This window comes from Nilaparvata lugens, chromosome 3 (genome assembly GCF_014356525.2).
Source record: "Nilaparvata lugens isolate BPH chromosome 3, ASM1435652v1, whole genome shotgun sequence".
Lineage (NCBI taxonomy): Eukaryota > Metazoa > Arthropoda > Insecta > Hemiptera > Delphacidae > Nilaparvata > Nilaparvata lugens.
Genome location: NC_052506.1, coordinates 91,590,791 through 91,607,214, shown reverse-complemented (window position 1 = coordinate 91,607,214; position 16,424 = coordinate 91,590,791). Strand labels below are relative to the sequence as shown.

At 35.4% G+C, this 16,424-nt stretch overlaps 1 protein-coding gene across 3 annotated transcripts in view; it reads right to left on the bottom strand.

Moving 5' to 3' along the window:
* Nucleotides 1-16,424, bottom strand: part of LOC120350637 — a 194,187-nt gene that overhangs the window by 40,799 nt on the left and 136,964 nt on the right. For all 3 annotated transcript variants that reach the window (XM_039425035.1, XM_039425037.1, XM_039425034.1), the window contains exon 10: nucleotides 7,921-8,077. In XM_039425035.1, the coding sequence (XP_039280969.1) occupies nucleotides 7,921-8,077 (157 nt within the window). The remainder of the gene's footprint in view (nucleotides 1-7,920; nucleotides 8,078-16,424) is intronic.

Here is a 16,424-nt window from a genome sequence, read left to right as displayed (position 1 = left end):
TTCGTATCAATTCCAGTAGTACTAAGATATTGTCTAGTGTAGAGAAATTTTTCTTGAATCCGGTCTGATCGTTCTGTGTTGCGGCATCTAAATTTCTTCCTATTCTGTATGTTATTATTGCAATGAAGACTTTGTAAATTGTACAGAGGAGACTTATTGGGCGATAGTTCTTTACTTCTTTTCTGTCTCCCTTTTTATACAGTAGTATTAGGTTAGCCTTCAACCATAAATCAGGAACTTTCCTATTTTTTAGACATATATTAAACAACTTAACTAGTATACTGGTTACAGCTCTTCCTTCCGCTTTTATTCCTTCATTTGTAACTCTGTCCGGTCCTCCCGCTTTTCCTTCTTTTAATTTGCTTATTACTCTCTCAACTTCACTTTCCAGGATTGGAAGGCTATTTTCTACTTGACCTGCATCCAGCTGTTCCTCTCTCCTTCCACTGCACTCTGCTGATGTGTCTGTTTCAGGCCCCTGTATACTATATAATTTTTCATAGAAGTTACAGATTGTCCTGAGAATACCTTCCACTTCTCTCTCTTCCTCGCCAGTCTCATTTTTCATCGAGATCATTATATTGGTGCCGAGCTGTTGTCTTCTCAATGTTTGTTTAATACTTCCTCTTGATTTAATTGTGTCTTCTAATTCTTCAGTTTTCTTGAGCGCTGTCCATTCTTTCCATTTTCGCCTTATTAATTTAGAAATTTCAGTGAATTCAATTCTATCCTTATCAGACGTTTTCAGTCTTCTCCTTTTTGCCAAAAGTCTGATTATCTCTCTTGGAGTTGAACGTCTTCTGTTTCCTTCTCTGTCATTCAAGGTATCACTTGTACTTTTAATAATAGCAGATAGTTTACTTGATATGTCTTCCATATCGGAGCATTCAGTATTCATTCCATGAGCTAGGTTATCTTCCAATTTCTCTTCAAATGATTTCATTTTTAATGCTTCTGAACTCAGTCTCGTGCGGACTTTTTTGTTGAATCTTCTTCTCTCTTCTATTTTTATAATCATCTTAATTGGTCTATGGTCACTTCCTATGTCAACATCATTCTCTACGTCCACATCTTGTACAATGAGTTTTTTGTCTGTTATGAAGAAGTCAATCTCATTTTTTGTTTCTCCATCCGGACTCATCCAAGTACACTTTCTTGTTTCATTTTTCTGGAAGAAGGAGTTCATCAAATACATATTTTTCCCTTCAACAAATTCAACAAGCCTATCTCCTCTTTCATTTCTTTCACCAAATCCGTAGTTTCCAACACATTTTTCACCGTTGTTCTTGCCAATTTTTGCATTCATATCTCCAATTATTATATTGTACCTACATATATCCTTTCCTAAGGCATCATTCAGTTCTTCATATAGTTCTTCAATTTCCTCATCAGTTGAATTTGATGTTGGTGCATAGACTTGTATTATTTTAATTCTACCCATTCCTTCTTTGAGTTTCCAAATTATTGTCGATATTCTGTGAGTATGTTGCTTAAAGGTTATGATTTTCTTTTTTGTCGCATTGTTTATTAGAAAACCTGTTCCTCCTGTTGGACCATTGCCATTCACGTACAGAACAATATTATCATCATCCAGGCTCAAACATTGTTCTCCGTCTCTCCTTACTTCCGCAAGTCCTATTATATCCCATTCTACATTTTTGACCTCTTCTACCAGCTGTTCCACTCTCCAGTTCTCCCTAAGAGATCTACAATTATATGTGAGTATAATGATATTATCTTGATTTTTTCTCTTCGCCGATCTTCCATACTTTCCGAAGTCTTTATCAGTTGGTTTCCTTTCATTTTTCGTTCTTGCTATTCTAACTCCACGCCGTGGTTGCTACTGTGGTTGTGAAGGCTCTTCCACACCACCCCGCTCTCTTCCAATTCTCTTTATATATGTTTCCATTGTATTCAAGTTCTTTTTCTTCACGAGTCGTTCCGTATTTGAGTTTTGGGTGCTTGCGTCACCGTCGCCTCCTGTTGTGGGAGAGCTTCCCTCACTCCTTGGCCTTTTTTTTTATTTTTCCTTATTATTTATGCTTCTTTTAAGCTATGCAGGTTGTAGAGCTCACCGTCAATTGATGGAAATATATAAAAAAAATTCAGTACACAGGTTTAGCTGAGGTGGAAGAATTTTGTTTGCCAAAGATACGCCGATATAGTAACAGGTGTTTTTCGAGATCAAATTGACATAATACGTTCAAATTCGGTACAGAGGTCCCACTGAGGTCTACATGCAGGCGAGCGAAGCGAGCCCGCTGATCTCATTTTTGGACAATCCAGTCGGGGGTCCAGAATTTGGTACAGAGGTTCCGCTGAGGGAACCTACATGCAGGCGAGCCCGCTGATCCCATTTTCCAGTCAGGGGTCCAGGGGGCGGAGCCCCCTGCCTAGACGGATATGGCAAGCGAAGTGAGCCTGATGGCTAGTGATTTATATAAATCCTCTGTGCAGTATGAAAATTGTAGGCACACCACCTTTGCAGATGACACAGTTCTTTTGTTTTCAGGACCAACGTTGCCAATAGCATGGAGTAAAGCTGAAACTGGATTACAGAAAATCTCACATTGGCTAAATCAGAATCTGCTCACTCTTAAGTATGACAAGACCCACTTTTCAACTTTCTCATCTACACAACATGGACAGCCCACAGAAAACCTTCTAACAGTCAACTTTTCCAACACCACGGCACTCACTATGCACAGAAAACCAACAATAAAATACCTCCGCATTATACTAGATTCTTTTCTATGCTGGGATCTTCATATAGATTGCCTCTGCAAGAAGTTAAGAAAAATAATATTCAAGTTCAAAATGCTGAGAACAATTAAAGACGAGAAGTGCATGAAGATGGTCTACTATTCCTTAGTTCAGTCTTTGCTTACCTATGTAATTGTAGGATAGGGAGGAACAAACTACATTCAACTCGACCCCCTTATAGAAGTGCAAAAACTAATAATTAGAATAATCAAGCAGAAGCCACCTCGTTATCCATCAGACCAGCTCTACAATGAGTTTCGTGTGATGGACGCAAGACAACTCTACTCCCTAGAAATTATTTGCAGACTGCACAAGAACCCAGAAAGCTTTCAAAATAGAAACCACTGTCATAACACTAGAAGTAGAAGCCTACTTATCACGAACCTGGCTAGGAAGGCAACATTCCAACGACACTTCAACCACCTAGCACCAAAACTCCACAATTTACTTCCTGTACATCAAGATAATAGAAAACTCAAGAAAATTTAAATGTGCCGTTTAAAATTGGATCACAACAACTTGAAGACATAATATAGAAAACATAATAAATTTCGAACAATATGTGAGCTCACTTACCCAATGTATTTGCACCCCCACTCTAAATTTAATTGTATTACTACTACACCTGCTCTACAACATGGGTTTCCAATAGTTGAGTAGGTTAATTTCCGAAAAAATGCAATTTATTTATATTTGTAGTAAATTTCATATATTGTATTTTTGAATATTATGTACATTTTATTGATCAGATTGTTTATTTGTATATTGATGGGAATAGAATTTATTTGTATTGTATTGTAGTGTGGTTCATTTCAACACTACAAAAAGTTATCAACTTGACTGAATCGTCAAAAATTTCTCTTGCCAAAGTTAATAACTGAATTTCCTAATAGAAAATTCCTTGTTATTAACAAGATCTTGTTATCAATATAATTGACTTCCATATTATGACTTCATTTAACGAGACTATTCATATGATATAACAGCCGGAATAAAAAGCAGAAAATTGTCTTCAAATTTGAATTGAAACATGTGTGTGATCATTAAAATAATGATCTTCATCTGATCTAATGTGAATAACTTATAATGTGTTTACACCAGAGTTTAAAACAAAAGTTTTCAACATGAGTTAATAACACTTTCTTTTGACTGCTAGTTTTGTTATCAACAAAAGTTAATAGCTTTGTCACGTGTTTTGTCTGCAGCTGTAGTTATTAGGGAATAGCTGTAGCTGTAGGGTAGGGATGCTGGGTGAGGGGATTGCGGGGAAGATAGTGGAAAGGGGGGACAAAACCGACCAGCTGGTGTTTGAAGTTCAATTAATGAAAATCTGTTGGCAGATTTATCAAAATATGATGTCAATCTCATTCTTCACATATTTCATGATAACTATACATACTTAAATACATTTATTCAATTATAATAAAAACGGTAATAATTGTATAATTTTTTTGTGCAAAATGACGGTTTTGCCCCATGGGTGGGGTGAAACCGACATTAATGGAAATGACATAGAAACCCCTAAAATAATCATACAAATCACAGAATTTCATTTAATAAAGTTGTCATGACATAGGAAAATGAAAACAACATGAGGTTACTTGAAATATTCACTCGAATAAAGGTGTCAAGACATGGGATTTTTTGAAATATTTACACAAATCACAAATGAAGGTGTCATCTTCCTCCTCACTATTCGAGCATTGCTCGTGAGCCCATACTTTGCAACTCAAGCACTGGATCCAACCCTCTTTTTGTTTAGAATTTGAATAGAGATCATTGCAAAAAATACTATTCAAAAATCGGCGTTTGCTAAACATTAAATTGAAACTGATCATAATTAATTATATTGATATGATATTCCAATATGAAAATATCCAGCTTTAGTAATGGAAGTAATGAATTGAATGTGAAAGACGAATTTTATATATATATATATATACATATATATATATATATATATATATATATATATATATATAAAACTGCAAAATCAAATAGGAATTGTGTGAGAGATAGTAGCCTATTGAGAGCTGCAGGAGATTGATTTGCAAATCACAGGATAGGTCCATCCATGCCCTTCATTGTAGAATGAATTATAATTAGGCTCATAACAGAATCCATGAATAATTATATTGAGAGTTGGGTTTTAAAGCAGTTTATAACAGTTTTATTTGAAATTTATCTTTTCACGATATAGGTTTGAATAGTTCAGCCTACTGATAAAATATGCACATTTTAAAACAATGAATAAACAGACAACACTAAACCAATTTCAATAATTAAGTGGTTACATAATTACACTGAAGGGAAACTAATCAATTTGCAAGGGATAAAATCGACTGCATTCGGTTATGCCCCTCACAAAAATGCCGGTTTTGCCCCACAGCACATGCTAAAATAAAAATGGCCACAACCGATGTCACATTATTTCTTTCAATAACGGGTTGCCCTGCTTGGCTGCAGTCGGTAGAGCATGAGTAATAAATTATATAACCCTTGTTTTGGTTCTTAGAATATAAATTATAACAAATTCTCACTAGCTCGCCCAGGAGCTCCCGCAATTCTCTGCTCTTGCCGGTTACTGACGTCGGCTGCTCCAACAGTTCACAATTTCTGTGACTGATTTGTCGAAATTCGCAAGTATAGATGCGAGAATTTGCGCTGCTACAACTTAAAGCTATAAATTTGAGACTCTTCTGGTCATATTTAATGGTACTGGATAATTTATATAAATCTCTGGAACGTATTATTTCCAAAGATTTGACTATCACGCTGTATATAGCTGTCTTAACCAACTTATTCAGTGAAGAATATAGTCGGATGGTAATCTTATTAATATTTCAATACTGGCAACTAGATAAATAAAAATGAGTTTGGTCATGCATGGAAGTAGGGAAACAACTAAAGGATACACCATAAAAATTGATATATGTATATTACACAAAAAATCAACGAATAAATAAATATAGATATGTATAGAGCAACAAGCAATAACAATAAAATAAGAACAAAATATATATCAAAAAAGAAAGTATCACAGATTAGCTCACTAGTTTTTTAGCACGAAAACGTTATCATGTGCTTCTTAAATCATTAACCATAAGCATTTATTTTATGCAGCTCAGATATCGACTTGCTGCTGCTTGTCGATTAAAACTCATATATATCTTCTTTCCAAATTGATAAAAAATTATCAATTGATAAATCACAAATCTCAAATATTAATATATATATATCTCTCATTATATCTCAGTATATATCTCAGGGCTTAAAGTTCGGCCTCTGGTGAAATTAGATAGATCAATTTATCCAGTGAACATGAGCTACATTTATATCCTTATAATTTGCTAATAAAATTGATGATCGAGTGAGCATATATATATTACAACATTAAATTTGAATATTTCTTTCATCCGTGTATCCTCAGATACGTGATATAGTTCCAGATATACCTGATATAGTTCTCAACTAGTAAAACACGTTTTGTACTTTTTAAGACTTGCGCAAGTTTTATATTAATTTCAATATTTATATAACCTTTCGACGAGCTAGCTTTTTAATCTTGTTCCACTCGAAGCACTAAGGGCGCCCTAAATTCATATATTTCGATAATTTTCACTCACGTGCTGAAATTCCCAAGATGATGGTGGCGATCCAAATTTCCTATCGTCCTGGAGTTTCTGGTAGCCGAAGTCATCTTCTCCAAGGGTATAAGTAAATATCTGAATGACTTAGGCTTTAATACAGCATCACAAAGTCTTATAAAAAATTAATTAATGAATTTAAACTTTAAATCTTTCAAACGTACAATTTAACAAAAAGGGGACTTGTGCTCTACAACATTTGGTGGCGTTCCATGGCGGCGTCTGGCAAGCAAGTAGGCTCTGATCCACCCCTATTCTCTAAGATCCTACTTCCGTCTTCCAAATTTGCATACATTTAAATATTCAGTTACTACCCCATTATAAAAATCAAATAGTCCGTGCCAATCTGTTAGGTTATTACCTATATCTTAGGTATTAATTTTTATAATTACTCGGATTACATCCGATACATGAACTGAGTAGTGATAACTTATAAATTCTCATCATTCATATAAATATCAATGGTTAAATTTGAATCGGCTCGTTATTGCCGCCCATCAACTACTTCAATTTGATTGGTTCATCCAAAATTCACAAATGTATCCATGCGTCTACTGAATATACATACTTGATGTTACCTGATGTTATAAACTTTTGTAATTAACATCAGTTGATAACAAAAATGTTAAAAAACTTGTGTTAACTCCGGTGTAAACGCAGCTTTAGAATAAGAGAACGAAGAGAGCATTTATTTCGGGTGAGCACCCGCACAGTGCTGGTACTGGTCATATATAGATAAATATAAATAGATATATACAAAAATTGCTCGCTTAATATAATAGGATTATGGCACATACAGAGTTTTACAGAGAGAGAAGCATGAATAATTTTACTTAATTGTCACGAGCCTATTCAACCAAGCTCAAATCTTATTTCAACAATATTTAGTTTGAATTTTTCCATTCCGCATTCAAATGAGGAAAATAATTCAAGAATATTGTTCCATTGATTGTTAATAAAAATTCTGAAATGTGATAAATTGCGGCTATTGTTATACAAATACTTTGCGCTAACTCAACATGTATGTTATTATGTTAAGTTGTGTATTGGTCTACTAGTCTGATGAGTTTAACCTGTAAACACATTAGTCTGCGCAAGCCTTCATTAACAAATCGCGTAGGCTGAGGCCTACACTTGACAGATTGTGTGGAATTATAGCACAAGAAATTTGAGTGTTTCCACGTGAAATCCTCAGGTAAACAACTCTTTGGATAAGAGAGGCCACCATTTGATTTAGGTTTTATAGACGTAGGCTATATTAAATTTGTTTGGACTTTTTCAAAATAAAACCTTTTGCCACTTGAAATGGTAAATCACACATTTGGGCTAATCTTTGAGATGAGATTGGAGTAAACTATGAGATTTATCTCAATAAATTATCCATAGTTCTCTCGTTCTTTGCCCAATACTCTATTATGATACCGTATACACTCTATTAATACTTGTGAATGTAATTTCTATTTCCAAGACTGTCATTGAATTGAAGGTAAATCGAATTAAAGGTACTCACTCTATCATCCATACAAATCCACACTTTAACATATTCGATTTGAAACAATTCCAGAAACTCATCACGGTCAAGGAGATACTGTTCTCCTTCGATGAACTCACTCACTCTGGGAATGTAGTTATGAAATTTATCCGGATTCCATCGGTCCAATAGACACCTTATAAAAACAGTAAATTTATTGTAGAAGCTTAATCATTATAAAAGTTCTCATTAATCGTATAACAGTATTTATACATTGAATACTTTTGCATAAACTAATGACACCTATATGCTATGATAGTATTAGTACTGTGTATTCTATTCTTTAATATTATCTACAGTTATATTTGAGATATTAACAATTTTATCTACACTTCCCAACGGTATGTCGGTATCTTTTCCTCTCCTAGATACTGAGCAGGAATTTTATATTTTCTGTGCAGTGTGGCGAAAAATAAGAAACTGGTAATCTGAGTAAACTAGTTGACCGAGCGAAGTGAGGTCCAAGATTCAAGTCGACGGTTTTGCATTTCACTGAATGTTTATATAAAATGTATTCATGTATGTTCATATTTATATGTTCCGTATTTACAGCGAAACGTGGCAATAGATTTTTATGAAATTTGACATGTTATATTTAATTTAATTCTACTGATTTCAAGCATCGGCTCGGAGTAACCAAGAATGATTGGATGACAACTCTCGAAGCTCATGTTAGAATTTCTCAAACGTCTTCCGACTCGAATTATCTTACGATCTATGAAGGGAGATAAACGTTGGAAACGATCAGGACAAATTTTACCATTTTTCAATAGAGTAAGTTCTGCTGAAAAGTGGATGGTTTGTACTACTTTGCATAGGTACAGTTCCGCTGTTCCAATCTTCGATTCGTTTGGTCGAGGTATTATTTGAATAGCTTTCAAGACAAGTAGGCCTATCATAATATGCAACAAACGACTGTAATTGGAACACCGCTCAATCAATTTATTAATTACATTATCCGACACATTATTTGAATGAGTCATAATTAGGAGGTTCTTGCTCCTTTTTCCGTCAGGAAGATTTTCTTATGGTTCAATATCCATCTTGACTGGCCACTGCTCTTCATCAAGTGACAACCAACTTGGCCCCGTCCACCACAACTTGTGATTTATTAGTTCACTTGGGGTTAAGCCTCTTGATAAGCAATTGGCAGGATTTGAAGCGCCATCCACGTGAGCCCATTCTGTTATTGGACAATCCTGTATTCGAGAGACCCGATTTGCAACGAATGTCTGCTATCTTGAGGGGAGGGGGGCTCTTATCCAATGTAACGTCACTGTTGAATCCGAAAATGCTAATACTTTGACTACATTACACCGTTTGCTCAATAACAACATTGTAGTATTTACCAGTTCACTTAAAAGCAGGGCCCTACACAATTCCAAGCGTGGGATAGAGACAGTTTTTGATGGAGCAACTCGTGATTTACTGCATAGCAGAGTTGAGAAGTGCGGGAACTGTGGGACTTCAAATAGATAACTCCACCATAAGCTACCTCACTCGCATCACAAAAGCCAATTAATGTGATTTCCGAATCTTGAAATACACCAACATGTTGAGGAATTGCAACTGTCGACAATAGATGCAGTTCTTGGCATTTTTCCCAACGAATTAATATGGGAATCGGGGGTTTTTCGTTGGCATTTCAAGATTCAAAATCTTTTGGTGAAAACGATTTTTCCTCCTCTGAAAACTCTACAAGCATTTCAGGCTGATTAGATGCCCACTTTGTGAGTTCAAAACTTTCAACAATTGTTTTGACTGATTGTATAAATCTACAGCTTCAGATAATGAATCCATGGAGGTAATAAAATATACATATACATTTGCGAAGGGATTTGACTGCTAGCTATATGAAAATTTTCACCCTCTTCTTGAACCAACTTATGGATTGTACGAAGAGCTAAGTAGGGTGACGACTTGATACCAAATACCACATAATTCAATTCATAGATCTCAACAGGATCAGTTGGAGAGAAGCGCCATAAAATTCTCTTATATCTCCAACAAGCTTCGTCCACGACTTTCTGGCGATGCATTTGTTTTATATCGGCTGTCAATGCTATTAAAAACAACCGGAAATTTAGCAACAAGGAGAAGATATCAGTTTGTAATAAATTTCGGGCCAACATGAAGCACATCATTTAGTAACAAACCAGATGATGTTTTTGCACTAGCATCAAATACAATTCTCAGTGGTGTAGTAGTGCTATGAGGTTTCACAATCGCATGGTGAGGTATATAATAACCGACTTTATCTCCCTGGTCTCTTATGAATGACATATGACCTTGCCGTAGGTAATCTAACATGATTTCATGATATGAAATTTGTACATCTTTAGCCTGTAGAAGACGACGTTCCAAACTCATCAATCTTCTTTTAGCAATATCAAAAGACTCACCCAAACTATCAGCTGAAATCGAAAACAGTAGTGTAACTACAGAACGACCAGAATCTATCCGAGAGACTGTTCTTTCAAACTGTTCCTCACACTCAGTCTCTTCGGGCGTTAGCAATTTCTTTGACTGGGGACACTCTTCGATTTCCCAGAATCGTTCAACTAAACTATCCAATGACGAATTACAAATTAAAAGACAATTTTCATTTTATTTATAGGGTGGGATAGTTGAGACTGGCGCTTTTCTCATCAGAACACACCCAAATACACTATCGATGATTTTCACTGAGCCTAATCCTTCATTAGAACGACTATCTTTCAACAAATCAGGAATAAGCTCAGCTCCAATGATGCCATCAATTTGACCTGTAATATGAAAACATTTATCCGCAAGATCTGACATAGGAAGAAATTTAAAAGGTGTTAGAGTCAGGAAATGGGCTGGTGTAAGTGCTTGTATCTCATTTGGATCAGAGCTCAATTGACATAGAGGTCGAGAATTCAACACTGCTTCAATTTGAACAAGCACGGTGTTCAGTTCTTCGTAAGTCAGCAATTGTTCCCCAATGCCACGAACCAAATGAGACTCCACTGATTTCACATTGGCCTCCCATAGACCACCAAAATTAGGGCTGCCGGGTGGGATAAATTTCCACTCAATGCGATAATCGGACAATTGAGAGGAAAGCGTATTTTGCAGTTCCTTTGAATTCAAGAATTGAGAAAATTATATCAATTTTTCATTAGCCCCAACGAAGTTTGTACCACAATCAGAATAGATAGTGCGACATGGGCTTTGACGTAAAAGAAATCGCCAAAAAGCAGCCAGAAATTGCTGAGTGGATAAATCAGACACCAACTCAATATGAATAGCTTTAGTAGCAATACACACAAAAAGGCATATGAATGATTTGAATGATAATGATTAATTACCAGGGAAACAAGATGACATGTTTTAGCATTTAAATTTCAAGATGGCATTTGAATTGTGCGTCGACGTATTTCAATACAAAACTTATATATATATATATATATATATATATATATATATATATATATATATATATATATATATATATGGGTTTTGGGGGTGAAGCCGCCCTCTGGCGTGTCAGCAAATTCCAGATTTGAATTCAGCGCCCCAGAATACATATCGTACCGTCGAGAAAAATTCTTTCGGGGCTGTTTCCTGAAAAACGACCATTTGACTGGACTACTTAAGAGCCATCCGAGGTGACGACAGAGCGTCCTCTTCGAGTTTTTGGATGTTTTGTCTGGAAACCCGTTAGGAGAGTTTCCTACGCCTCACTGCACCTACGGAATGTCTCCCTTACACATTAGGACCCATGTTGTTTGTCATCGGTTGCAGTGTGGAATTTTTTTAAATTCTAACGGGTTTCCAGACAAAACATCCAAAAAATCGAAGAGGACGCTCTGTCGTCACCTCGGATGGCTCTTAAGTAGTCCAGTCAAATGGTCGTTTTTCAGGAAACAGCCCCGAAAGAATTTTTCTCGACGGTACGATATGTATTCTGGGGCGCTAAATTCAAATCTGGAATTTGCTGACACGCCAGAGGGCGGCTTCACCCCCAAAACCCCTAAATTTCTGACTTTTTTTAATTTTTCCATCTAATCTCGAAAACTTCGAGTTTTTGAAGAAAAATTATTCTCTACAAAATAGAAGATAATAAAATTTCCAATGAATTGAGTGGTCGCGTAGGAATCTACCATTTTTGATTCCAGAGCTACGAATTTTCAAATTCGGTAATTTTTTAAGGGGTTTTCGAAACTATGCAAACCTACCACTTCTATCATAAACAACTTGGATATTCCCCTAGTACAGATATAAAGCCACACATCTTGTGAAAGAACAATTAATTCTGAACAAGATTCCTCAGGAATTTTTGAATTAAGTAGTGGCGTGATGGGGAATACACCCAAGAATAGAAAATCTTGTCCTACAGCCAAAATACAAATTTTTCATTATAATACTTCTCCAGGCCTTACCGTTCAAAAGTTACAGGCAATTGAAAAAAATGATTAATTTCATTTTCTCATTTTTTCTGCATTCTACTGTTATTCAAGAGTCTCTAAAACGAGTAAGATACATGATAGAAACTTGCGATTGATCTCAAATGGAAGAGAATTACATGCTCTAGAAACTACATTGCCTTAAATACATCTTGCATGACTATTATCGAAGAACTGTCGAGACTGTAAAAATGATTTTTTTCAAACAAACGTATCTTACCTCACGATTATATTTTTACAAAATTCATTTTCCTCATATGAAAGAGGAGATTCTGATCTTCAAATTGAGATCAAGTACCATTTTTTATAATTTCGGGTTACCGAGATACACAGTTTTGAATATAGAAAGTGGCTATTTTTCTGTGTATTTAAATATGGGCAAAAATACACTAAAGGAGGAATTTTTTATTTTTTCATCAAACTTCAGTTATGATGAATGATTTTGAATCGCCTTGACGAGTTGAGAAGAATGAGCTGTAGTACGAGGAGATCTGATCATTCTGTCAAAAGTTATGTGTTTAAAATTTTGATCCTTGACGTATCCTTATGACGTACATCCCACTGGGAAATTCTGAAATTAAATGTTTCTAACGGGCGATTCTCATAGAAAATAACCCTCGTGAGATGATTTCAGCCGAAATATGTATTTTTTGTTAGGAAGGCCTTAAAAAGTATTATAATGAAAAATTTGTATTTTGGATGTAGAACATGATTTTTCTATTTTTGGGTGTATTCCCCATCCACCCACTACATAATTCAAAAATTCTTGAGGAATCCTGTTCAGAATTAATTGTTCTTTCGCGGGATGTGTGGCTTTTTATCTGTACTAGTAGAATATCCAAGTTGTTTATGATTGAAGTGGTAGGCTTGCATAGTTTTGAAAACCTCTTAAAAAATCACCGAATTTGAAAATTCGTAGCTCTGGAATCAAAAACGGTAGATTCCTACGCGACCACTCAATTTATTGGAAATTCTATCATCTTCCATTTCGTGGAAAGTAATTTTTCTCCAAAAACTCGAAGTTTTCGAGATTAAATGGAAAAATTAAAAAAATCACACAATTTTCCCAAAGTTTCATGCCGTTTTGTCAAGTAGTTCTCATTTTCAAGTCTATAGGGGACAAACAAACAAACACACAGATATTAATTTTCATAGATATAGATAAATAGTGTTATTGGAGTATGAGGTCAGTTCTTTGAATGTAACGCTCTTCGTGATGACGGTAACCGAGCACTGTGACTGGAGCTGGCAGCAAACAGTTAGGCCTACACTATTATTCGTTTATGTATGTACTGTACCACAGTATTAAAACAAGGAATGTCATTTCATTTGATGATAAATTGATAATACTGTATTATCATCAAATGATGATTTATTAATAATATAATAGAGTGTTTTTAATAATATAATTCATAAAATATAACAGTTGTTATATAATGTAACTGTTGTTAAAAGCACTATAACTAAGTCAGTATATTGCCATTTCAAAACAAAAACCTAAACCCCTACATTCCACATTTGAAACATTAATAAACATAACTCTTGGTAAAAACCCCCAACCCCTTCCAGCACATTGCAATTTCAAAGCAAAATCCTAACCCTCTAGCCTATCCTTTTACCTTTGAAACATCAATAAACAAAACTCTACCTGCACCCTAACCCCTTCTAGCATATTGCAATATTTCAAAGCAAAAACCTACCCTACCCTTCTACCAGTCCTATGAAACATTAATAACATTATTAAATATAACCTGAATGAAACCTAGCCCTTTCACATTTTTAATACCTACTTTATTAGATTTATTTGCTATCTTGAGAATGAAACATAAACATGTGGTTGGTTTTCTCGAACTGAACATATTCATTTTATGATGCGCGAGTTGAATATTGCTGGCACGCAATTAGCAGGTCAATACTCAAAGAATACTTTTGAATAACTAATAAGTGATAGCTGTGTACGTTGCCGGTCGTTACTCTGAATCTGAAGTTAAATATCTATAGTAGTAGTATACAACCCTATTGTTATAGCATATAGCTGACTATGCATTGTCTTCTTTATGTCTCAATTAATTAGTTCTAGTCAGTTCTACTCAATCACTTGACGAGAGCACTCAGCTCCCGAAATTCTTTAATTCGGTATTTTTTGTAGTTGTAGTGTTAATGAAGTTTCAATTTTTAAAAACTCAGTCGTGTCGTCCAATCACTTAACTGGCGCTCGAACTTACGTCGCGGAAAGTTTTATCGTTGTATCCATCCACGTTCATTCAACTTGGATACAAGACTTTTTATCTTGTGCAACGAAAAAACCAATTGTTCTATCAATATTTTTGATCCATACTTTTTTGAAGAGTATTAAATTCTTTACAATTTTAATTCATAAAACGTTCATCTATATCCTATAGGAGCGAGTTATGGCTCGTCGAAAATTGGTAATTTTTTTCAATTCTGTGAAAAATCACCAAATTTATGTTTTTTAGTCGGATTTACGGCTGAATTATTCGTCTATAGTATTAATTGATCGTGGTAATGGTGTTATCATGATGTTTATGAGGTCAGTGATAATCTTACTGACTCATAATGGTGAAAATGAGAATAAGTTATCTGTTGTAAGGGAGCCAAGTCAGCTTTGTCATTTGGGGTTCCCATAGGAAGATGGCAGAAAAGGGATGTGTGAGGTTAAGATTAATGAGGTTAATGAGGTTGCAATATAATTTAGATTGCAATAAAAATAAGTGAAATAAATGTTATTTTAAAATAAATTACTCAGAAAGTTAAATAAACTTCTTGAAGTTATTCAACGAAATGGTGATTAAATGTATTCAAAATCTTCAACAATTATTATTATGCTATTTCAAGGAATCGTTTGCAATACTATTCATACAAATGTTTATCCAAATGAAAAAGTGAAGTTTGAACATAATATAAATGTCCATTCTTGGGAAAGGTTGTGTAGTGGTTCAGTGGTAGTGACTTTGGCCTTGGGGAAGGACGAGCAGAACCTAAATGGAGCCTCTTGAAACCCTTTCGAGCCCCAACGCATATGGACGGGGAATGGTCACGTGACACTTCTCACATAGGAGTCTGCGTGAACTGCAGCTTATGAATTTACCTTTATTGTAGTGTTGATACTGTGACTAGCGTGTAAAACAATGAGTGGGATCAACGATACACTGTGTTTTATTTGTCAGACAACTAAAGAAGATGAGTCAAGTCACATTGTGACTCAGAGAGGACTGGAAAGATTGTTAGAATGTAGTGTTGAACGTCAAAATCCTCACCATCAATGCTTTCTCAAGAAAATCGGAGAGGTGAGGATTCACAACTCTTGTCAAAAAAAGTATGTAAATCCAAAACTAATAGCAGCATGCACTCGTCGGGGTGGAGATTCACCTCAAGCGGGACCGTCCTTTCCATCAAGAGGTACTTTCAACTCCAAAGAGCAATGCTTCATGTGTGGGCAAGGGAATTCTGAGTACTTTCAGCAAAAGGAAGACAAGAAGTCTTTTTCAAAACGAGCTGCTATGCTGCAGGTGACAAAGTTGAAAATGAGAAGCTCTATTTTGGATGCTGCAAAGGAAAGGGGTGATGAGTGGGCAATGAAATTGATTGAAAGTGTCCAGAGTGAGACTGACTTAATAGCTGTAGATGCATGGTACCATAGTGAATGTAACAAAAAACTTTACCTGCCAGTTGGTCTGAGTGGAAAGAAGGGGCAACCACAATCTCGAGATGTTGATGATGCCATGGACCATATTTTTTCCTATATGGAGACTAATTCTAATGAGTGTCAGTTTTCTTACAAAGAGTTAACTGAACAAATACCCTTTCAATTACAGCAGCCTGATGACCGAACCTTCTAAAGGCGTCTTTTTGGTAAGTATGGAAAAGATATAATGTTTGTTGAGCTGAGTTTAAAGAGAACAGTAGTTTGTTTCCAAAACAATGGCTATAAAATTCTAAGTGACAAGTGGTATAATGACAGAGATAAAGATCCTGCAGCAGATCGGCTACGAGTTGTAAAAGGAGCAGGAGATATAATTCTGGAAGACATTA